The sequence below is a fragment of the Poecilia mexicana genome, unplaced genomic scaffold (assembly GCF_051168715.1).
Source record: "Poecilia mexicana isolate PSO_F unplaced genomic scaffold, ASM5116871v1 scaffold_1, whole genome shotgun sequence".
Classification (NCBI taxonomy): domain Eukaryota; kingdom Metazoa; phylum Chordata; class Actinopteri; order Cyprinodontiformes; family Poeciliidae; genus Poecilia; species Poecilia mexicana.
The window spans coordinates 3,834,216-3,857,865 of record NW_028263370.1 but is presented as its reverse complement, the minus strand read 5'-3'; the positions used below and the strand labels follow the sequence as shown (position 1 = coordinate 3,857,865).

The following is a 23,650-nucleotide window of genomic DNA, read 5'->3' as shown; positions in this document are numbered from 1 at the left end:
ACCGCTGTCGACGAGCGACATTTGCAGGGGGAGAGAAGACTATAGAAAGACGGACAAGTGTCCCCCAGAAAAGACCCCGGCCTGGGATTATCTGAGCATCTGTTGTGTGATTTCTAAAGGTAAGATTCACTCACATTCCCACTGGTTTTGCTGCTCCACAGACGTCTCCCACTGTGTTTTCCCCATATCTCCGCCTTTGTTTGCGCGTGAGCTTATTTAAAACTGCTTACATTTAGTTTTTTACGTGTAAAAATGCGTTTGTGTTATTTTGGGGTCGTGTTATCACAACTCACTTTCTGTTGGTTACAAATCCATGTTGGAGTTCATTTCCGCATACCTTAAACTCCTACGGCGTTTAAAGTTGATTTTACTCAACAAACTATCAGCTTGTTCTCAAAAGCTATGGAATATTTTCATACTCTAAATTTCTATGTCATTTGGTTTATGCGCTTTTACTGTATGTTCGCGTCCGAAAGTGGCAGGTGAGGTTGAGTCAGTCCTACCTGTCAGGAAATGTAGGGAATATTCAGTCAGGACATCCACAGAGGCTTCCGTTTTTTTGTTGTAGGTCGTTTATTCTTCAATAATATGGTAAGTATATTTTACGGAGTATTTTTGACAACCATCTGATACCTATTTTGAAGAAACTTGGAGATATTAGATATAGTGGGTGAAAAAATAAGTTTAGTTTCCAGTAAAGTCCTGTAAAAACTTTTATATGTTAACTTAGTTGTTTCTTCCCGATGCCAAACATGAATAAGTGTAGTTTGGATGTGTGGAGCATTATTGTGTAATGTTGGCTCTCTCGCTGAAAGCTCATTGGATCAGACATTTGAAAGAAGACACCACACTAAAAGCCACCCCTTCATTTGCGTTGCAAGCCTTTATCTCTGCTTTTTTTCCTATGACTACTTCCAAAAAATCAGGCATATTATGCTCTTTTAAAATGGTCTTGATCAGCGTTTTGTCATCTTCTCTGAAAGTTTTTTTCTTTAAATATCACCTCTACACCCCACATTTTTAAAATATTTTTATTTATCAAAATAACTAAACATTTATGAGAAAATCTGTTTTCTAAAAAGAAAACGGCGTTTCAGACGAGCATATATCTCAATGATATCATCTACTTTACCACTGCAGATCAATTTATTTGCCTCTATAGTTTCATTATTTGATAAATTTAGGCTTAAGTTGTAAATGTCCCTGTAAATTTGATGACTCTCATGAAGTGTGACAGATTATGATTAAATTAAGTACCAGTGACCTTTTGATAAATGGCACTCATAAGCAGACTTTTAGGAAAGTATAGAACATTTCTCTTAACCATTAATTGCCAGAGTAGCTACCAAACTTCCCCAAAATGGGTACAAATTGAAGGTTGGTCAGTAATATGTCCCCAAACAGGTCAATATGTGACCACTAAGCCATCGCCAGGGCAGGAATGAATTGATACTTATGCAGCATCTCCCAGGTTGGTGCAGTTCATTGTAAGGTCACCATACAACATCCCCAAGGGAGTCACGAACTGACGCTTCATCAGTAAGAAACATTGGCCTCTTTTTGTGCTAAATATAGGTAGGTACTTGATGACCAAAGCTGAAAAATTACCAGCACATTGTAAAATGAAATCAGAGGTACTTTAGCTGTTGCTCTCCTGATTTCTGTGGGTTTTCTTCTTTCTTTCTTTCTTTCTTTTTTTTTTAAAGATGAGGCATTTTGTTCTGCCAGTTGGAGTAACAAACAATTTGGTCTCCATGGTATCAAGAAAATGTAAATTATCTTACAATTGCTGGGAAGTGCAGTAACGTTATAGATTTATAAGTCCACATTCCTGATACTTTTCATATCCATGTCTCCTGCCACTATCGGAGTGCTTCATCATCTAAAGATACACATCCAGTGTCGGCATTAAGAGCCATTAACTTCCTCCCACATGGTCTGAAGCATTACTAGTATTACAGCACGATGGCCCAGCATAGAGAGTATAATTCAAAATACCACATCCAGACAGTCCTTTGCACTTCACACTGATCCTGTGATGACTACTGTTTTGTGCAACTCTAATGTCAACCTGAGGTGCCCTACACCTTCGATGACTGTTTGAGGAGGGCTTAAAACTTGTGCCGGCACATCTTTAATTTGCAACCGTGTTTGCCGTGTTGACATTTGGATCATTAACTGTAATTGTATCATTTATTATTCTTGAGAGTGAATCATCACCAGTCATTACAACGCATGTGAACCAGAACCAACGTGCGCTGTGTGATATCCTGCTGGGTTTGAACGAATGCTTCCTGCTGGAGCCACTTAGTGTGCCGAGGATGGAACAGGACTTGGTTCTCTCGGTTGATGCCAATCTGGCTTGTAGTTTGGCACTAGACTGGGGCAAGTTTGGAAAGCTGTTCCTGTTTGCCCTCGGGGGGAAAGGGTGGGATGGTGGTCGGATGTCCCCAGGGGGGTGACTTACAGTAGATTTTGCGGTTACATCTGTGGATACATGGTGCTAATCCCTACCCCCTCCGTCTAATACCCTGATACTGTCCTACATTAGCGGACATTACACTTTTTAAAGGGGATTAGTGAAAGTCTTGTGTCCTGACCTCTTGGTTTATGTTTTTCTCTCTCCTGGATCTGGACCTGCTTCTGTCTGGGTCCAGTGATGCCCAACGGTGAACTTTCCACAGGCTCAGTTACAGTTTTTCACCGCACTCATTGTCTTTGAATGCATTGTGTTAAGCATTCTAGCGTCTCCATAGAGAGGGAACAACAAAGAGTTTTCCACTGAGGTTGGTGCGGTAAAAGTCTAATAGGATGTGTATAGATTTGCCTTTCACCGGTATTTATTTAGCAATGAAGTTTTCAGTCCAAATATTTAAAACGATTATGGTTTTCTTTGCTGTTCTTTATTGGTGAAGCAGGGCCAGCAAGTAATCAAAATGTTGTTTTTATTGATTTAAAATGACAAAAGAATAAATAGACTGTAAGCCATCTAAAGTTTCTGTTATCATTATCAATAACCTAACTGTTTTCCATAAAAATAATCCATTCATTTTACAGATTTCTGCTGTTTCTAACAAGTCATTCTCTTCCTACAGTTCTATATTGTTTACCAAGTATAGTTGGAAATGGCCAACAAAAGTCATTAAGGCAAATATTTACCATCAGCAGTTTGTTGAATCAAGTCACTCGCTTAAATGTCATGACCAATAACGTTTTTTTTCTCTCCTATACGTGACGGTCTTAAAACCCACACTGAGTACTACCAGGTTCATGTCAGGTCTTTAAAAAGATGCCTGAGTTAACTATGCATGAGTCCCGCAGCTTCCCGGTGGTATCGGTTCTGCTGCTTTTCCTCTAAAAACATTACTGCTGATAATTTTTTCATTGCTGTGGTGAGGAGGGAGGGATCTACATTCCAAGTCTGATTGAAGAGAAATTTTTTCACTGTTTGATGATCTGACAGCGACGGGTTGTGGCTGTTTTTGTGCGCCTCCTCCCTGTCCCTTAATTACACTTCTTTGAGATATTGAGGAAAGTGAAGACGGCTAGGGTGTGGCTGAAGCAGAAATAAATCAACTGGGAAGCTTTACTTGGTAGATAGGAGTCATGAAAAAGACTGCATTTCCTTCACATCTGTTTTGTCACCTTTTGGGAAAAAGTGTGAAGCATTAGGTCTTGTTCTCTTTGTCCATTGCCTTTTAAGTCTCCCAGGAAGTCATGGGTTGTGAAAATTGTGCAACTTGACATTTGAGTAATCCAGAAACTGCGATGAATGTACGACAAAAAATACACGAGAGGTTACGGGGGGTCTCTGAGTCAGGGTTTAATTCATTGAAGTAAATTACCTTATTTTAACATTTGCATGAGCTTAGTTGTAATGTATGACAACTGCAATTGTTCATCCTCTACGTAGTCTACTACAGATTTATAATAACACAAGAAACATAGCGTACAGAGACGGTAAATTACATTGATCCTAAACGACTGTACAGCTCTCTCAAGTGTGTTTAGTTTGCTAATGCTACATTAAATGTTTGAAACTTGGCTTCAGAGATACTCCACATAAATGAATGATGCGGTACATTCATAAAAGTAGTACAGAGGTTTTTCATAACATTTGTCAAAGGAGGTGTGTGTGACCTACAGCTAGTTTCCATTAGCTATAGCATGCTAACACTAATGTTTATTGGATGTTTTAGCTATAATTTTATGTTAACTTGAGAGTGCGGACTAAATTCATCATGTGGTGCCTTCTTAAGTAGTACCAGTGTTTTTCACACAAGCCCAAATGGACTGTGTGACTTTGTGACATTGGCTAAGCAAGCTAATAACCTTAGCATGCTAGTGTTAGCATCCATGAAATGTTGCTTTGTTTTAACGACTATAATTTTTTCATCATGTGGTTTCTCACTTTATCAGTCGGAAAAGACCGTCGTGCCTGAGCTGATTTGGGTTAACATTAGCTTTATTAATAGTAGTGTTGATGGATTTAAAAATAAATATTTAAAACTAACTATTGCTCCTTACTGACCCTAAAGAGGATTTTTATGATTGTTCTTTTTTCCTCGGTTGCAGGCAGTAAAGCCATTTAAAAACATGCCACAGCTCTCAAAATGTTACTGAATGAGTATTTGTTGGATATTTCTGGATAATATAGGAAGTAATTTCTAAATGTCATAGGGACTGAGGTTCATGATTTGTTTGTGGATTTGTCAATAAAAATTTAATTTCCCTTTTGATATCATTAAAGTATTTTAAGCAGTCCTTGTTACTTGATTACATGCTGTTTTATGTTTACTAAATAGATAATTATCTATTTTGAACACTTTTTTCCAGTCGTTTGACAAACTTTCTGTGTACTTCTGATCTCTTTGTTCCCTAAGCGGCACATTCCTCCTCCTCCTACTTGAAAAATTAATTATCTTTTGCATTTCCTCAGAGTTCAGGCAGACTCTAACTCATAGCACTGACAGCTCAAAGTGAAAATTCCCTCACAGGCCTTCAGACTGGGCTTTGACTGCAGATTTGTGCACTAAACTTGGCTTGTGAACACACAGAGTCATCATGATGTGCTTCAGTCCTTTTTTTGTTTGCACCCAGTGGGGAACTCTTGAGTAGTTTCCTTTTCAATATAGCAGAAGTCAGTGGGACAATGCGGCTACTCTTTTCCTCTCAGTCTCAAACAAAGTAACACAGGGCGCTCTCTGTGTTGTCAGTTCATCCTCTTCCTTCCTAACATCAGCCAAACACCATGGTTGGGGGGGGGGGAGATGTCTCTTCTTTTAAATCCAAAAAGGGGCCTGGAAAAACCTGAATCTCCCAGCAACGTTAGCTACTATGAATTCAATATTCTGGCGTTTTCGTTGTGTTGGTTCTGATACAGATTGCGGTTGGTGGACATGCATCCCCTCCTTGTTTTGTGAACTTTATTCCAGTGCAGGCTGTGCAAATGAGCTCTCACTGCGGCTTTTCACTCCTTCCGTCTTGTTATCAGGTCGGTGTAATGTGAATCTGGTCTGCGCTCGGGCACCTCCTCCGAGACCTCTCGCATTTCCTTTGATTCACAGTCGGATCCCACAGGGAGTAAACAGCTACGCTCCAGTTTACAGCCACCGTACTATATCCACTGGCCTAATTTGACTCATTAAAGTAGCGGCAGTGAATCAACTGACAGAACAAGGACTCTCAGCCATTCGGCTGCTGCCCATTTCGTTTCCCGTCAGTGGTCGACAGAGTTGTTTGGCTTATTTCCAGATAAACTGAGCAGGCGCATCTTGGATTAATTCAGTTTAATGTTGCCGTAGGAAACAGACATAATATGTTGGCTCTTTTTTGAGGATACGAAGGGTTAAACCTGGCACTGCTGTGGACTGGGCTTTATCGCCCGACGTTACGGTCACTTCAAAACGCTCTAAAAATGTGCCCTTCAAGCTCTGTTCCTCTTTATCTGCGCTTGTGGCGCTCAGACAAATGTCTCTGCGACTTTGAGCCTGTTTCATAGTAATTAGCAGCAGCTTAACTTCTCTAAACAAACTTCCTCTGTCTGATCACACTAACAGCTTTAGTGAGTCAGATAAGGTTGACCACCACTTCCTGTCACCCACCACATTAAATCCATTAGCTGTTCTCAAATCCTCACTTATTGATTCATAGCGAACTGTTTGCCTTTACAGCCTTTAAAGCCTGATCGCTTACTGTTGTCCAAGCAGAAGATGAGAAACCTGTGGCTTGGCGTCCAGGTGGACTTGGTACATAATACGTTAGGATTTATTCTACTGGGATTGACGACTTTAAAATCTGTGGGGAAATGATGAAGAGTTGTGTAAATTACTAAAAGTAGTTCCCACTGGATGGATTAGTAACGATACAGCTTTGTGGCCTAAGAAAACCAGCTAACGTTTTACTTTTAGCATCCATAAAGGATTTTAATTTGCAGGCATATGTATGTATAATTTTCTTTTTTTTTTCCCATCCACTGATCACATGATGTACTGAAATACTGCACAGAAGTTGAATGGTTAATATGTATTATGTTTGTTGTTATTGTTGGCTTGTTTGTCAAGCCAAACAAGCTAATAGGCTACGATCATTAGCATTCTAACGTTTCAGGTTTCAACTGTACTTTTTTATGATTTACTACATAGTGCACAAGATTCATGACATGACAGTAAAATGCAGCTACAAAGTTTGAACATATTATCAAACTATGCAGCTTTGCAGCTTAAGCTGACACATATCTAATGCACGCTTTGGTATTGTAATTCCAGTACAAATAACATTTAATAAGCTAGGTCGTGCACAAGAGATTAATTTTGTGGTAAAACTAGCAGCTCAGTGGCTCTACATCAGTACCTACTATCACCAAAACAGACGGTAATCTTTGCTAAAAGTGCTTCAGCGAAATCTGAAAATTTCTACTGTAAATCTACTTTAAAGTTTATTGAAAATGTGTCCCAATAATAGGCCTAAGTTAAAGTATTTTGGTCAAAATAAACCTTTTCTGCATTGAACAACATGGAGGATGGGACTCAGAGTGGCCGGACGTTTGTTAAAGTCCTGGGTGTTGTTGAGGAGCGTGGGGTGTTCATGAAGTGGGGGGTGGCCTGTATTTCGCATCGTTCTCTGATCCAGATGGTGAAAGAAGCTTTACAGATGTGTGCTTCAATAATCTGCTTTATTTGCTTGTCAGCCCAAACATAAAACCAGCAAGTCTGTGAGAAATCAGATTTATACCAGATGGGGTAAAAGGCTTTTTTTTGTTTGTTTTTTAAACAACAAAGACACAAGATCCTCTTACTGGAATGTGTATTGGATGACAACATGCACACATTTTTTTTCTTTTTTTGTGTGTGCAAATATTTGTAGCATGCTGCTGAGTAAAAATGACCTGTTTTTAAGAAGCTTTCACTTTTTTTTTCTGACATGCTGATCTCTGGTAGCCTAGTTGGCTGCTGGCCTGCAAGCGAGTCTAAATACGGATAAGTTTTCTCATGTAGTTGTTGGCAAAAAGACAAATGAGCGTAATTCCTAAAACTTATTTTTGCTTTATTAGATTTGTGTGGGCCTAATGCTCTTAAGCAAGTGAATAAAGTCTAGCAGAGAGACAAGCAACATCTCAGATGTTTTTCTTTGCCACCCTGCCTGCCAGAAAGGATTAAACCTAAATAAGAGATCAGCACAAACTCCTTGGAGCTTGTTAGGAATACGACTGGAATATGAGCAGAGTTCATCCCGGGGGCCCTGGAACCTGATTTATTCCTGCTGCGACACAAAGAAGAGCTTAGGACGGCGAAGTTTAGATGTGTCTGAATGGTTTTCGTTACCACACTCCTCTCCCCGGCCGTTTGGCAACCTGCAAACCTCAACGAGTGGAAGATGTTAGGAAATGTTGATATTCCCTGAAGGTGTATTCACCTTCACCCACGCAATCCTCCACCGCACCCTTATCGGGAACCTGTTGTTGCTCCGGAGACACTCCCTGCTCGACTCGCCTGAGGGATGGGGGCAGAACTGCGTGTTCTCACCACTGACGGCAGCCTTACTCATCTCTTTTGTCACAGCAGAGACGTCCCCTTATCTGATCATTTCAGCAGTTTTGACATGACGGCTGAGTCAGAGGAGTCTAAAATAAAAGTGGTGAAACTGTGAGAGATGTTTTTGGTTTTTGCAGCAGAAGCGTCTCTCTCGGACGGATCGAATATGCAGCGTTAGCGTGGAATGTCACACCAGTGTTTCAGCAGCGAAAGCTGGAACGCATCCACGTCTGCTTTGTCTGTCGCAACTTGCTCTCTGGCAGCTTTTCACTGATGCGCATTCCTGGTTTTACTGTGAAGGCAGTTTTTTTTTTTTTTGGGAAGAAGCCTCCTGAAGTCATTCTGTTGCCTAACAAGACGGGTGGGAGGCGCCGAGTGTGAAATGCGGGTTTCTCCCAGAGCTAGGCCCCTGTGTTACAGTTGTAGTGCTGGTGGTAAAGAAGTGTGAGTGAAAAGAAGGCATCACTTATTAACTAGAAGAGAGCAAAGTCCAGTGTGAAGTTCACAATCTGACCAAGCATTTAACTGTGACCCGGCTGATAAGACTCGAAACTCAGCAGGACGCTTAGAAAATAACATTTAAGCCCAGATCAACTCTTAGTTTTACTTTTGCTGTAATCTTCTGTTTTAAATCTTTTTATCACAGAAAGAGTTTAAGGTTGTTTCCGTAAGAGTTTGGGAATCTTATTAAAAGTGAAACAAAATCTCTGCAGCATCAAACATGAGTTGGGCCGGGAGATAAAACCTCCAACAAAACAGGTTTTATCCGATCGCCTATGTTACCAAGGCGATCGGCAGGGCGTGTCATCAGACTGAAATAGTTGACTGAACCCGCTGCCTCGCCTACGAGTAACAAAGCAGCACCAAATACTTTCCCTGGTTTCCAGAGAATGGCAACATGCTGTGTGGGGGGGGAGAAAAAAACAATGTTTTAAACCGCCTTTCAAAACTTTAACCAGAACCATTTATAGCATCAATCGATTTATTTCCATTAGCGGCTGGTGAATGTTGAGGATATTTCTTCAGTAAATTGAAGCTGCCGCCTGTTTACTTGGAAAGGTGAGCGTGAATGTTGACTGTAAGAGCAGTTGTCAGCGGACGCTTGATGAGTCAGTGCATCATGTAGCTGCAAGTACAGACAATCCTCTGGGGCCTGGTCCTGTGGGGATGTCATGCCAGAGTCACTGCAGCTGAAACTCTGAGTGGCTGATCTCTGTGGAGGTGAACAGAGATAAAGAAACAAGTTGAAACATTACAAAACGTTCACATATTTTATAAATTAAATATGGAGGATGGGGAGGGGAAGGTCAACAGTGCATGTGTTGAAGCATTTTAGAGGGTTAAAACTACAAACTTCAGTGGTTTTTATTTTAATTTTATGTGATTTGACCAACATGCACATTTGAAGTAAAAAGAAAGTAGCACATGGTTGTTTTTTGCAAATAAAAAAATTTGAAACCTTCATTTTGTTTTCAGTTCCCTCTCCTCTTCGACTGCCAAAAAAAGCCCAGGATGGCCTGTGTTTCAGGATAAACTCTGCGGGTTAGGGAAGATTTTTCATTTTGAGAGAACATTGGTGAATAAACAACATTATAAAGAACAAGGAAGACAGGTCAGGGAGGGAGTTACAGAGAGGTTTTAAGCAGGATCAGGTTTAAAAATATCCCAAATTCTGAACACATCACGGAAAGACTTTCAGTACAAAAACAAAGAACTGAGACTTTGTACAAGCATTTGTTTCTGTCCTCTTTTAATTCTTGCACTTTGTCACCCTGACTTTGTTTTTATAGCTCACCTTCTGCCAACGCAGCAGCTAGACATTATGTACCTTTGCCAGAGCTTGTTTTATTGGTTGTAATAACGGAAGATTCTGCCGTGCTAAAACCAGATGTCTCGCAGCAGCTTCGGGGATGGCCTTTTTTTTTTTTTTTTTTTTTTTAATTCATCGTCTTGTTCTTTGAAATCTTTGTATACCTTGAGTCCATCATGAAACACGCACACAATGCGGCCCGGCAATTTGCCTAACAAAGCCGTCAGTGACAGCCAAAACATCTGAAAGCACTTGAAAGCAGCACAGTGTACGCATTGTGCTGGTTAGTCATGTGTCACAGGCAGTGGCAGGCAGCTATTATAAATGCAGATTTTCAAGGGAGTTTCTGTGGTGAATGTCATCTGAGCTGCAGAAATGTGGCGACCGTTTCCATGCGTGTCCCGACAGCGTTTGTTTACTCCGGAAAATAAAGACGCTGCACAAAGAATCTCGGCGCACGAAGAGAAAACGCTTGCGTTGACTAGGAGGAGACCATACATACAGATCCAGGTCCTGCTGCTCTGTTTTTTGGTTTTATTGCGACATCCACACAAATTCAACAATTTACTAGAGTGAAGCTGTATCTGGTTTGAGTCACTAATGTAACATGAAGTATGATTACATGATGTCAAGGCGTGTAGAATGAGCGTGTGCTGGCAAGTTGCAGTGTAAATATGCAACCTGAAGAGAGGTTGGTGTGTAATTACACAACTGTATCTGAAACTGTTTTGATTACTATATGGACATATCTTAAAGCACATACACGTGAAGTATATTTAGTGTTTTCTCTTGTTTTGCTTTGTGGACGACGAGGTGTTGGCTCACTGTACAAACACACACACACACACACACGCATAGAGACGCACTCGGGCTTACCAGAATCTAAACCTGACAGGCGAGTTGATCGTCATACGTCAGCAGGAGGCTGCTTCAAGCTGCTTGGGTGGGGACCTGGGGGTTAAAGGTCGGTGCTGAGAATTTCTGACATGCTTCTGTCTCTCCGCCCACTTCGCCCTCCCTCCTCCTGGAACCACAACGCTGCTGCTGCTGCTGCTGCTGCCGCTGCTGCCGCTGCTGCTTTGTGTTGTCGTTTTCAGGTCAGAGTGCCTGGCTGCAGGGTAGGAGGGTCCGGCTTGGGATCTGTCACGGTGGCAGACGAGTAAGCAAAACGACAGCGCTTGTGCAAGGAGGCAGAGAGCGTGCCAGAATGCTTAGCAATTCATGAAAGGATGGGCGTGGAGTCAGATGTGTCTTGATCATTTGGAGTGAAGGAAATCTGTGGGAATCATTATTTTATTTCTCTGCATATTTCAGGTTGGCTCCGTCGTTGCTCCTTTGATAACGGACAAGGATGGAGATGCACAGTAAGTCGTTTTTTTTTATTTTTTTTATCATTTCTCTGCATTTCTTTTCTTCGCTGCCTGTTTTAGTGATGTTGTCGTTTTTATCCACTGCATTCTTTTCACAGTCGTGTCATATTACAGTTATGTGGTTTCCCCCTTTTGTCTGGCTCGTGCAATGACTTACAATGGCCTGAATTTTATGTTGAATTTAATAATTTCTCTAGCATGATAGAGATCCATCCTGCAGCTCTTGGAGGTTTAGACCTGCTCAAACTGCAATGAAGGGAAAAGCTAATCGACTCTTATGTTGGTAGCTGATGTTTTCAGGTCACGAGTGATTAAATAGAATAAATGCTATAAATAATTTAAACCAACACAGAACAAAATCTGATGTTGAAATAATCAATTAGTAGAATTAAGCTAATTAACTTGCCAGATAAACTAGTTGATTATCTACTAAATTATTATAAAATATTTTTTTCTGAAGCATTAAAAAAATCAAGTTTTGCAAAATCTGAAAAAAGTTTCAGTAAATACGATGAAGTATTTCTTCTAAAACTTGCAGTGCAACACTCAAGTTTTGCTCTTTTGTTTTGTGTGTTTTTTATACCCTAGAATAAAATTGTATCATGCTAGCCAGATTGAGCTCTGTATGACAACTGATTGAGATGTTTTAATAAATATTTGGCGTTTTTAATGGAAATTCAAATTCAACTCAAACTTTTTCAGCATCTGTACATTTGACATTCCGTCTCTAAAACTGACATAGAAAATTATCGCAGTTATTATCTCTAGATTTACTTTCCTGAGGAATAAATAAAGTTAAAATCAGACGGGGAGACTCGCACAAAAATAATTCTTTGAATTTTATCAAAATAACTTTTTATTTAATATTTTAAAGGTTAGGATCACATTAATGGCTTTATTTATGAGATAGGTTTTTAATTATAACCTGTCAAAAGTTCAATTATTGTTTTCTTGCGTTACGCATAAGTTTAATCTTTTTGAAACAACTTCGTGTTCAAGAATGGTCGATGACTAACAGATCAAATTTAAGTAAAATTTAATCAGAGTTGGCTCTGATAACATAGAGGATGAAATACTGTCAGTAATCTTTTTGAAATTAAATGTTCTTATCCTGAATAGTTTAGTTTTTAGTGTTCTCACTTCAGCTTGGCATCAGACACAAAGATTTCTGAAATCTAGTAGCTAAATTTCTGTTCAAGTTGCAGCATGTAACTTTTATAAAAGTAGTTTTTTACATATTAAAACATTTCATTTATAAACATAAAACTGACAGTATAACTAGTCAGATAATCAGTGAAAACCTCGAGCTCCTCTGCCTCTTCCGTGTGGTCCTATTGCCATCGGCAGAAATAAATCTCTCCTGGTCTGAATCAACCAGTCGGATCCAGTGGGAGGGATCTGATCTCATGACTTTAAATGTACCTGCACCATTTCTGATCTCCTCTTCCTATTTTTGTGTTTTCCAGTGAGTGAGATGGACAGTGGCAGGGCAAAGGTCAGCGAGTGGAGTCAGTCGTATTACGGTCACGACTCGGGCATCCAGTCTGGAGCCACCACCATCAGAGACGATGACGGCGACTACACAACCACCACGCGCTACGTCACAACCACCACCGTCACCAAAGAGCAGCCCGGTGAGACAAGGCAGTCGTAAAAAGGACCAGTTTTGTGCAAATTTCTCTTTCGATGTCAGTTTGACCACCGCTTTGCTGTATTCCAGACATGGACACCCAGTACACACTGAGCAGAGCTCAGCGTGTTCGGGCTGCGATGTTCCCCGAGTCGTTGGAAGAAGGCACCACCATCCTGTCGACCCAGACAGACCCGTCCCAGATGACCAACGTCCAGCGGCTGGCCGAGCCCTCCCAGATGCTCAAACAGGCCATCGTCCATCTGATCAACTACCAGGACGACGCCGAGCTGGCCACCAGGGCCATCCCGGAGCTCACCAAGCTGCTCAACGACGAAGATGAGGTGATGAACACGGGGACGTGCAGCCAAGCTAAATCTGGCTCGACTGAAATGTTGTCGGTTCATTTTGTTTATTACCAAAAAAAAAAAAAATTAGCCAGCACTACAACAGTCGAATAAAAACTCTCCCCTCCCTAAATATTTAATCTCTAAACAGGTGGTGGTCAGCAAGGCGGCACAGATTGTGAACCAGCTGACCCATAAGGAGGCGTCCCGCCGCGCCCTCATGCAGTCCCCTCAGATGGTGGCGGCGGTGGTCCGGGCCTTGCAGAACTCAAACAATATGGACACCACCAAGGCCGCAGCCAGCATCCTCCACAACTTGTCCCACCAGAGGGAGGGCCTGCTTGCCATCTTCAAGTCGGGAGGCATCCCCGCTCTTGTCCGCATGCTCAGGTACTGCTGGGAAACGGACGTCACGTCCCGCTCCTCATTTACTATACACACCACAGGAGTTTGTCTCCTCTGCAACATTTAAGGATAAGAAGAACTGCCTCCCACCTCGCCTCGTTCGCCAATCGCTGGGTTCTGTTACCGTATTTTCTCAACCTGTAGCTGATATTTTCTCCCAGTTGGAGGTTTTATGAGCTGCTCCAACATGGTTTGAATTGAGTCCTGACTTCACATCACATAAACCACTCATAGTTACATCATTTGGCTCAGGATGTGTCCCACTCAGCACTTCAGATTAGATCTATGGCCTGAGCCCAACCCAAAAGTTTGGGCCACAATTATTTGCTTTATGTACGGCACAAGGAAAACCAAACATGAATGCACCACATAAAGTTCTACTTATCTACTTATTAGTGTAAACAGAGGAGCAAATAGTTTAACTTGTTCAGGAAACGAACAGGGTGGAGAAGTTAATCAGGCTGTAACAAACAGAGCTCTGTCCCGCTGGAGCAGCGGCAGAGATGGGCTCCTTTCAGTCACACGTCCCCGACGATTTACGGTTAACTCACCCTGTGGTTACAACAACCGACAAGACGGAGCCGGAAGATGCTAAAGCTAAAACCAGGAGAAGTTGCTCTGCTTTTAAATGAAAAGGAAAGCAGCAAAATCTTACTTAAAATATGTCAGGTTCACTTATTTACTTGGACACAATGCCTATGGGCTCGAGCCAGATCGGGTTGGATTTTTTTTTTTTTGTTTTGTTAAGCTTGATCTAAACTCTGCTCTACACAAACGGCTGCAACCTTTAAGAAACCTGCGTCTTACTAACAATGTTGTGTTTCCACACAGTTTTAATTCACACCTTTGAGAATTTGGCTCATAATACAATGCAGACTAAAACATACAGAAGATATGTTCTGCTCCTCCATAAATCCAGTTCTTTGAATGTCATAAAATGTAAAGACTACTGGTTTAACTTCGTTCTTTGCGAGTCTCGATCAGGCCGAGGACATTTGGGAACGACAGGCAGAGCCGAGACGCCATCAGAGACACAGAGCTGACGCAGCCAACGCAGTCTCTCTTTAGCTCAGCGCTATTGTAAGGGCTTAAAAACTCATATTGGTGGTTAAAACCCAAATTTGTTAATTCTACAAAATGACTTGCAAGTCTTTCACGCAAAAACCAACCATTTATTTATTCTCTATGCCTTTTTTAAAAAGCTGTGCGCTGGCTGTCAATACAGGCGGCACAGCAACAATATGAGTTGTTGAGTTCATTCCCAGATTGATTTAAAACTTAAATGTCGCACCCGTCTACTGTTTGAAATCGTGTCAAGACTTCCCAAGAATTTCCCCTGCAGAGAAACATTGTTGGTAAAACATTTAGCCACTGGCTCTGTTCCATCTTCAGTAACCAGAACAGGAAACAAAATGCAAAAAGAAAAAAAAAACAATAAATTGTTAGATTTAATTGCAGGGTTAGGAGTGCAGTGAACTGGTCACATCCAGCTTTCTTCATTCAGACAGACGGCTTGTTGGTCTGGATGAAAGCTGGAAGTGATTCTCTCAGTGTTGCTGCTTCTGACTCAGCCTCTGTCATTTCACAGATATTAAAATGAATCCACTCCCAGTACGTCACTCTTATTCATCGCCACATTTTTTTTTTTCTCAGACAGCTTAGGTCTGCAGATTTTATCTGTTTCCTTGAAAATTTCAGAAGTTGCACTGTAACATATTGGAACATAATGTTTCTGATGCATTAAAGAGCCTCGTGAAATGTTGTTGACTGAAACTGAAAATATAAAAGTAATGTCAACTACACTCGTGTATGAAAATTGGATCAAAACTAAACTTAAAAAAAAGTCAGATATGAAGGTGATTATCACTTTTATGAACTAATAAATGTCTGAAGATGAGAACTCAATCAGATATAATTGTAGCCATGTAAAAGAAAAAAGAAAGGTAGAACTGACTTTAATAATCCGCTCCATTCTTTGACTAATTTCTTCTTTCTTTAATAAACTGTTTTCCTTTAAGTTGTACATCAACCTAAAGAGGTTTTCCTCTGATTTCCTTTTTTCATATTAAGGAAACTCAGTTGACTAAAACATGGTAGGATTTTTTTAAATAATGTGAGTTTTCTTGTCTTCAGCTCTCCGCTAGAGTCTGTGCTGTTCTACGCCATCACCACACTTCACAACCTGCTGCTGCACCAGGAGGGAGCCAAGATGGCCGTGCGTCTGGCCGACGGACTGCAAAGGATGGTCCCGCTGCTGAAGAAGACCAACCCCAAGTTCCTGGCCATCACCACGGACTGTCTGCAGCTGCTGTCGTACGGCAACCAGGAGAGCAAGGTCTGCTTTTATTACGTTTTGTGCTCTTGAAGCCAGGACACATACTTGGAGAGCTGCCAAGACCAGCAGCAGGAAGGTGTTTAGTGTCGGGTGTGGCATGAGAACCGAGCCGTTCAGGTGACGGCATGGGTGCGGTTAAGTTTTTTATGATTGAAATAATAAGAAAGGGTTTAAGTGGGGTTAATCTGCCTGGACAAGCTACGGTTTTGCTGATTTGAGATAAAAAAAAAATTCTGTTTGCTCATGGAGAGATTAAGGCAATTCTGAACTGGGTAAAAGCCGTACGCTTTAACGCTGCGTCTCTGTGCAACAGCTGATCATTCTCGCCAACGGAGGTCCCGAAGGTCTTGTTCACATCATGAAGAACTACAACTACGAGAAGTTGCTTTGGACCACGAGCCGCGTCCTCAAAGTCCTCTCTGTGTGCCCCAGCAACAAGCCAGCCATCGTGGAGGCCGGTATGTAACGTGTGCAGCATGTGAGAGAAAACACCTGTGTGTGTGTGTGCGCAGGGGAGTCGGGCCGCGCTTTTGGAGCAGCACCGATGCCCCTAGCGCACTGAATCTGCGTTTATGAGACGTCATTGAGAGCTGAGTGGGTTTTTTCCTTCTCCTTTCTTCAGGTGGGATGCAGGCCCTTGGTAAACACCTGCAAGGCTCCAGCCAGCGTTTGCAGCAGAACTGCCTGTGGACCCTCAGAAACCTGTCCGATGCTGCAACAAAGCAGGTCCTAATTCACTTCTTAAGCACATCCTCGTTCCTCATTTGCCTAAAGATTCCAACAACACACTTGATCTGAAGCCGAACGGTCGACACGCAGTCAAGTGGTTTTGGACTGTTTGTATTTGTGCACACCTGTCATATAACGGCACAGACCACACGGGGGACACCGCTCCCGCTTCAGTATACGTCACTCCCCGACCTGCCGGGTATCCCCTCCCCACTTCCTCTGTTCTGCTTTTAGGAGACTGTCAGAGAGCAACACACTTTCCTGCAGGCGGCCTCCTTTGTGAATGACGTTACAATTTCCATCCAGAAAAATTAACCATTTGCCCAATCATGTAGGAGTTATTTAGTGAAGAATCGAACAAATGTACGACAAGTTCATCAAAAGTTTTTGACGGACTTTTGATGATAAAAGTTCGTCAAAAGTGTTTATGACTCCTACAGATACAAAACCCAGATAGTTTAAGAGAAATATCAGCAGTGCTGCCAGAGCGCGATTCCTCATAAAACAACCGCCTCATTCTACCCATTCAGGAAGGAGTCGAATCCCTCCTGCAGATTCTGGTGATGCTCCTCAGCGCAGACGACATCAACATGCTCACCTGCGCCACCGGCATCCTGTCCAACCTCACGTGCAACAACAGCAACAACAAATCTCTGGTCACCCAACACAATGGCATCGAGTCGCTGATCCACGCCATACTGCGTGCCGGGGAAAAGGAGGACGTAATCGAGCCGGCGGTCTGCGCCCTGCGACATCTGACCTCGCGCCACCAGGACGCCGAGTTGGCGCAGCACGCCGTGAGGAACCACTACGGCATCCCAGCTATCGTCAAGCTGCTCAACATGCCCTACTACTGGCCGGTCATCAAGGTAGACGAGCGAATGTAAAGGAGAGAAATGTGTGCGTCTGCTGAAGTGTTTTGTGTGATGTAGACAATAGGCTAGTGTTTTGTTTTAAAAAAAAAGTTTAAATGGATTTTAAAAAGAATCATCATCAAGGAACTCCAAGGTAAATGCAGGGACAGATGGTTAATGACGGTGTCCAAGTGGACAAAGCGTCACGCAGCTTGAAGGAGCATGGCAGACGGAAATGGTTCAGTTAAAAACTAAAGCAAAGGCCCATTTTTTTTTACTCTTAGTTACAAATCAATTATGGACACAGTGCATTAACAGTGTCTTCCTGCCTCTTTCCCCTCTGCAGGCTGCTGTTGGGCTGCTCCGTAACCTGGCCTTGTGCCCAGAAAACCAGGCTTCCCTCAGGGATGCACAGGCCGTCCCCCGTCTGGTCAACCTGCTGATCAAGGCCCACCAGGACAATCAGAAAACTAGTGCATCCCCTCAGTCTTACCAGGTACCTGACGGGTTCTGGCTTGTTTTACTACGATAGACATAAAAAAATAAAATTAAATCTTGCCTTTCCAAGGATAATCTCTGATATCTTTCAATCTCAGGATGGAGTGAGGATGGAGGAGATTGTGGAGGGTTGCACAGGAGCCTTGCACATCCTGGCAAGAGATCCCACGAATAGAGCTCAAATTGCCACCTTGGATACAATTCCACTCTTTGTCCAGGTAACAAACTCAGAACTGGGCCATAGCGGGTCAGTCGTCTTCTCACAGCGTTATTGTCATGGTGCTTTCAGAAGAATCCTATGAGAAATGTAACATCTTATCCAATTATTTTCATAAAGACAATTTGTTCCACTGTAAAAATAATTGTTCATATGTAGACTTGAAGCCAAAACTGTGGAAAAAAGAAAAAAAGTTTAGTACCCTTAATTTCAGCCAGCTAACCGGCAGTGTACAGCAAAGCTACAGCATTACTCTTCACCTCTGGCATCTTATTAAGACGACACTTGACGACATGTGCAGGAAACATTTTAAAACATTTTTAAACCCTGACACCGTAACCAGCCCGTGACTTCTGTGTAAGGAATTATTTTTCCCCCTCTAACACGTACTCTCTCATCTCTGCAGCTCCTCTACTCCCCGGTGGACAACGTGAAGCGTGTGGCGGCAGGCGTGCTGTGTGAGCTGGCCCTGGACAGACAGAGCGCTGACCTTATCGACGGAGAGGGAGCTTCAGCTCCACTGATGGAGCTGCTGCACTCCAACAATGAGGGCATCGGTACGCTGCATATACATCACAGCTCAATTAGCTACTTGCAATGTTGCTCTGAGTCACAGTTGGAGAGAAAGGCAGTCGATTTCTGGACAAGCTGAACTTGCTGTACGAGCAATCTCCAGATATTTGGCCTCAACTTATCATTTCCAGTATTACTTCTGCCTAACATTGTGTTGACCGACGCAAACAAAGATTTTAAATATTACCTTATTATTTTAGATGCTGACTTTAAATTATTTTGCATAACTGCTTCTGCTTAGTAGCTTCTTAATTATTAACAAACAACTAAATATATATGCCAAGAAGTGAATCTACAAGGTATATCCTATTTTTAAGTCATGCCTACTTTCTCCCCTAAAGTTTGCATATAAAACCCAAACAGTTGGTGGTTTCTAACTAGCCAACTTCAAAGCTAATTAGCAACATATTTTTACTCCAGCTAAGCTAGCAAAGGCTTAACATCTGGTATCAAGTAAGAAAGTTTGAAGTTAACTAAGCTGATTTATCATAGTTGGTGATAAATAGCCAACCTAGCTGACCTTAACATCAGCTGAGCTCCTTAAATCACAATTAAATGATCTGTTTTGAGGTGGACAGTATAACTCGTTACTTATACCGGGCAGGACGTTGTTCTGCCGTCTAATATAAAGTTCAATTAAACTTTTGATGTTCCTCGACAGCCTCTTATATTTACTTCCCCAGCTGCAGGCAAGCTATTGGCCTCATCCTAAAGTGAACTAATTTCTCTCATAGTACAGTTGGAGTAGAAACTCTGTTAATGACTCATGCCCAAATTATGTCCCCCTGCTGCACCACAGCGGCTGCTCTAATTACATCCACAACCCTCAAAAACATTCAGGGCCATCTGGGGTTCCCCCACCCACCCAAAATCTGCTTCAGGCTCCACGAAGCAAAAATTAGTTACAAAAAGAAGCTACAAAAATATGAGAGTTTTTTTATAATTATTATCATCATTCTGGATAGATTTGTGATTTTAGTGTTAGTGTGTTAGTGTTTAGTGTCAAAAACATTGACAGAGTTGCAGTTTGGTGTCATCTTTCGGTGTGGGAAGTGGAGACCGAAAGAGCTTGATTTAACTTCAAAGATTGTTAATTTGACAAAACCAACACTTCCTTACATTTGGAGAAGCAAACTTGTTACCTTTGAATGACCGACAGTCTTTAGATGCAGGAGCATTTGTTTAGACTAGAGGCCAGCACTGAATCTCTAACACCCAATAAGTTGTGAAAGCTCCAGGCCAAACCAAACAACATACAGAAATACAATCGGTGCAAAAAACAAAATCCTCACAACTTTAATCTTTAGGTCTTTATATTTTATATTTGATGCAGTAAATTGAGTTGGGATTCCAACATGGGTTTACACCTACAACTGCGCGTACAAATCAATCCCTTTAAAGACTTGGGGGCACTCCTGAAGTTTTTCTTTTCCAAATTTATTTATTTGTGGATCACTGATCGTTTTGATTCTTTCTCTCCAGCTACCTACGCTGCTGCTGTCCTCTACCGCATTTCCGAAGATAAGAACGCCGACTACAAGAAGCGCGTCTCCGTGGAGCTCACGCACTCTCTGTTCAAACACGACCCTGCGGCCTGGGAGTCGGTGAGTGTGTGGCGCCCTCTGCTGTCTAAATGCCGCATTCTACCTCCAACACATCAGTACTATATTAGACAGTTGTGTCTTTTTATGTTAATCTAGTCTTGAACAAGTGAATAAATGTAAACCTGTGGCCTTCTTGTGACAGGCCCACAACACTATCCTGGAAGGAGGCTTTCAAGATGGTGAGTAACTGTGACTCATTTCTCTAATTTCCTTTTATGGTCTTTTTTTTTTGGTCAGTTTTCTAAAAATGTGGAGTGAAATCCATAGTTGTTGTAAATACAGCAGGAAGCTAATAAAAACATGTAACTCCTTACAGAAACAGACGGTTACCAACCCTATCCATACCAAGGTGAGATGCCAATGGAAGGCTTTGACGGACAAATGATGGGAGACGACTTTCAAGGAACGAACTTCAACAATAGACCCTACGAATATTAACGGTTAGTATGCGACGACACGAGCAGCTAACGCATTCACATTTTAACTTCAGTGTATTTCTACTGGGATTCGTGATAAACAAAGTGGACAGAGTTGCCAAAATCTGTTAGCTGTGTGCGTCCAAAATCTGGCTCTTATGGAAGAGTGTGGAGTTGTTGAGAGATTTTCTGGCATATGAAGTTCATGAAGACGGAAGAAGCTGCTGTGGTCGAATGAAACCAAAGTTAAGTTTTTCTTGGCTTGAATACAAAAGGCTTTGTGTACTGTAGCACCTAGAGTGGCACTGGCAGCATAATGCTGTGTGGATGCTTTTCTTAATCAGGACAGGGAAGACGGAGCTTCATTCGAGAGCTGCTGAGAGTTTCTAAAAAGACGGGAAGGTGAAGGTTCACCTTCACTGAACGCAGTCTGATTGGACCGTCACAACACAACAGTGTTATTTGGTTCAGGCCATTTTATCGCAGCTCTAAGTCTAGATCTATAGTTCAGTTCAATTCAAGACTTGAAAATCGATGCTAATTTGAACCGTTTTGCAAATGAAGGCCAAGGAATTAACTCATTTTGTCAATATTTATAATCTTACACCAGATGGTATCTGGAAAACAACTTGCGATGCCTTGTTCTTTAGATTTATTTAATAGTTTTAATAACAGACAAAAAGAATTGATTCTAAAAAAAAAGAAAACTATATAAATATTGATGGCAGTATTATGTTATTTTTAGCTGCCAGGTTTCTCACAACTCTGCAGCTTCAGCAGGTTTGCTTTGTGTGACTGCTACATTACTGTGATGTTATAAAGTTGGACATGAACAAAGTTTCACTCCAAATATTTAACCAAATATTTTCAGATGTGAAAAGTGGAATAGAAACTATTTTAAATACTCTGTGCTTAGATGGTCCATTCTTCCCATGTCGGATTAATTGGGGCTGCACAATGTTGGTAAAACATGTCATTGTGATCTTGTGAAAAAAAAAATGCAATGCTATTATTTAATATTCCTACAATTGATTGTCATCTTCCACTTTCCTATCCTACGACACGTACATATTTATTAATCTTCATCTGATTAAAACTGAAATTTGATATATTGTGCAGCAGCTCTAATATCTGTGGGGGGAGGGGGAGGGAATATCAACTGTATTTCAGTCCACCTTACTTCTTCAAATCTCAGGGATTAGCATCATGGCGTCACAGTTGCTGCAGGTTTATGGCTCTGGAGTACCGAGAACTTTTTGTCAAGTTAAGAAAAAAGAAAAACGGTTTCAGATTGATGTGACAGAACATGTCCAAAATGAGTCTGATTATGAATTTGCATGAACATATGTCATGGACAACACACAGTGACTGAGCTTAACCAACCGAGACGTTGTAGAAAAACCTTCATCGGATCATTTTCTCCTTCCTGCTCACAGGATGCTGGACGAGACGAGAGGCTGAAGACCTGAAGTGGGATTCTGTAGTCGAGAGAAGAGAAAACATTCACTCCCTCTGCTCTCCACCTGCTGTAAAATATGCAATTATCGTCAAATATGGGACTCATAATCTTAAGAGGGCTCAACTTTGTGTTTTGTTTTGTTTTTTTTAATATAGAAAGAATAATTGATTTTTAATAATGACAGCTTTTAAGTTTTTTTGGTTTAAAAAAAAATAAAACATTTAGGAGTGTGTGCATGCGTGTGTGCGTGTGTGTATGTGTGTGTGAATGTGTTTAGGCTTCTGGGTGGGTGGTCTATGCCAAAGAGATTTTTGTCTTGTGATGATAATCATGTAGCCTCCCTTTTTTATTATTATTATTTTAACAATCAATAAATAATATTTGAGAACACTGCCAGAGGTGGCTCAATGTGCACAGTGCACCTATTCACTTCTCTGTTTTAGGCCTTTTGTTTTTTCTAACATCACTGTTTTGACTGTAGTTTTGACACCTTGTACTGTCGTCGTTCTCCCGCTGTGAGCCAGAAATCGATTCACTGACTTGTTCTTCAGGTGATAATTCAACAGAAGGGAACAAAGATGCTTAAAGCGACCCGACCCGACCCGAGCTGAGCTGAGCTACTCTTACGTAATCAGTTGTTTTACTAAAACTGGAGATGTTTTTTTTTTCTGATTTACTGTTTTTATAAGTTGTTCACTTGGAGAACTTCAGTGTATATCTTCCATAAATTTAGCAGAGATGTCTGTCTTTCTTTATTTTTTTTGTTTGTTTTTTGAAGTGAATTTTAAAAAGAAACTGATCTGTAGCTGTGGTTGAAATCACAACGAGGATTGTTGGAGATGAGATGATGGAGTCCGGATGGCCCCGCAGCTGCCAGCGAACTACTGACAGGGAAATCTTGCTTTCTATTTCATAAAGAGTTTTTACTGAGATTTTGTTTAATAAAATAAAGGATATATTAAAAATGCATCTCTGTCCATACTTTTTACAGTTTAAAAAAGCCCAACATGATTCTTTAAGATGTTACTTCACCGGTATTGGTGTATGTGATGATGCAAAAATCACATTTATCTTGATACGGTTTAGTTCTTTAAAGTGTCAATTTACAACAAATGCAACATAAATACAAGCAATAATAAATCCATGATGTAGATTTTTTTTTATTTCAATCTATTCTGGGCAGTGAAGATCCACCTGTCCCCATTTCCTCCGAACAGTTTTCCTATTGGCTGTTTTCCCGATCAGATACTTGATACTCGTCTTTTATTTATTTATATATATATATATATATATATATATATATATATATATATATATATATATATATATATATATATATATATATACAAAGTTATATTTCCATGTATCTA

At 41.2% G+C, this 23,650-nt stretch overlaps 1 protein-coding gene and 1 long non-coding RNA gene across 2 annotated transcripts; one reads left to right on the top strand and one right to left on the bottom strand.

The window, feature by feature from the left end:
• jupa (junction plakoglobin a) lies at positions 1-23,249 on the top strand. Its single transcript, XM_015009673.2, has 16 exons — positions 1-119; positions 11,158-11,207; positions 12,680-12,847; positions 12,934-13,187; positions 13,342-13,580; positions 15,729-15,930; positions 16,244-16,388; positions 16,553-16,656; positions 17,190-17,528; positions 17,860-18,009; positions 18,110-18,229; positions 18,635-18,785; positions 20,284-20,405; positions 20,548-20,584; positions 20,722-20,845; positions 22,258-23,249. Exons 2-15 carry the CDS (start codon positions 11,195-11,197, stop codon positions 20,841-20,843), a joined length of 2,166 nt encoding a protein of 721 aa, XP_014865159.2. The 5' UTR covers positions 1-119; positions 11,158-11,194; the 3' UTR covers positions 20,844-20,845; positions 22,258-23,249.
• LOC106931519 (uncharacterized) lies at positions 7,156-10,898 on the bottom strand. Its single transcript, XR_001421073.2, has 3 exons — positions 10,720-10,898; positions 9,493-9,569; positions 7,156-9,246 (listed from the first exon to the last, which is right to left on the bottom strand). It is a non-coding gene; the product is annotated as an uncharacterized LOC106931519 (long non-coding RNA).
• Positions 23,250-23,650: the final 401 nt, after the last annotated feature.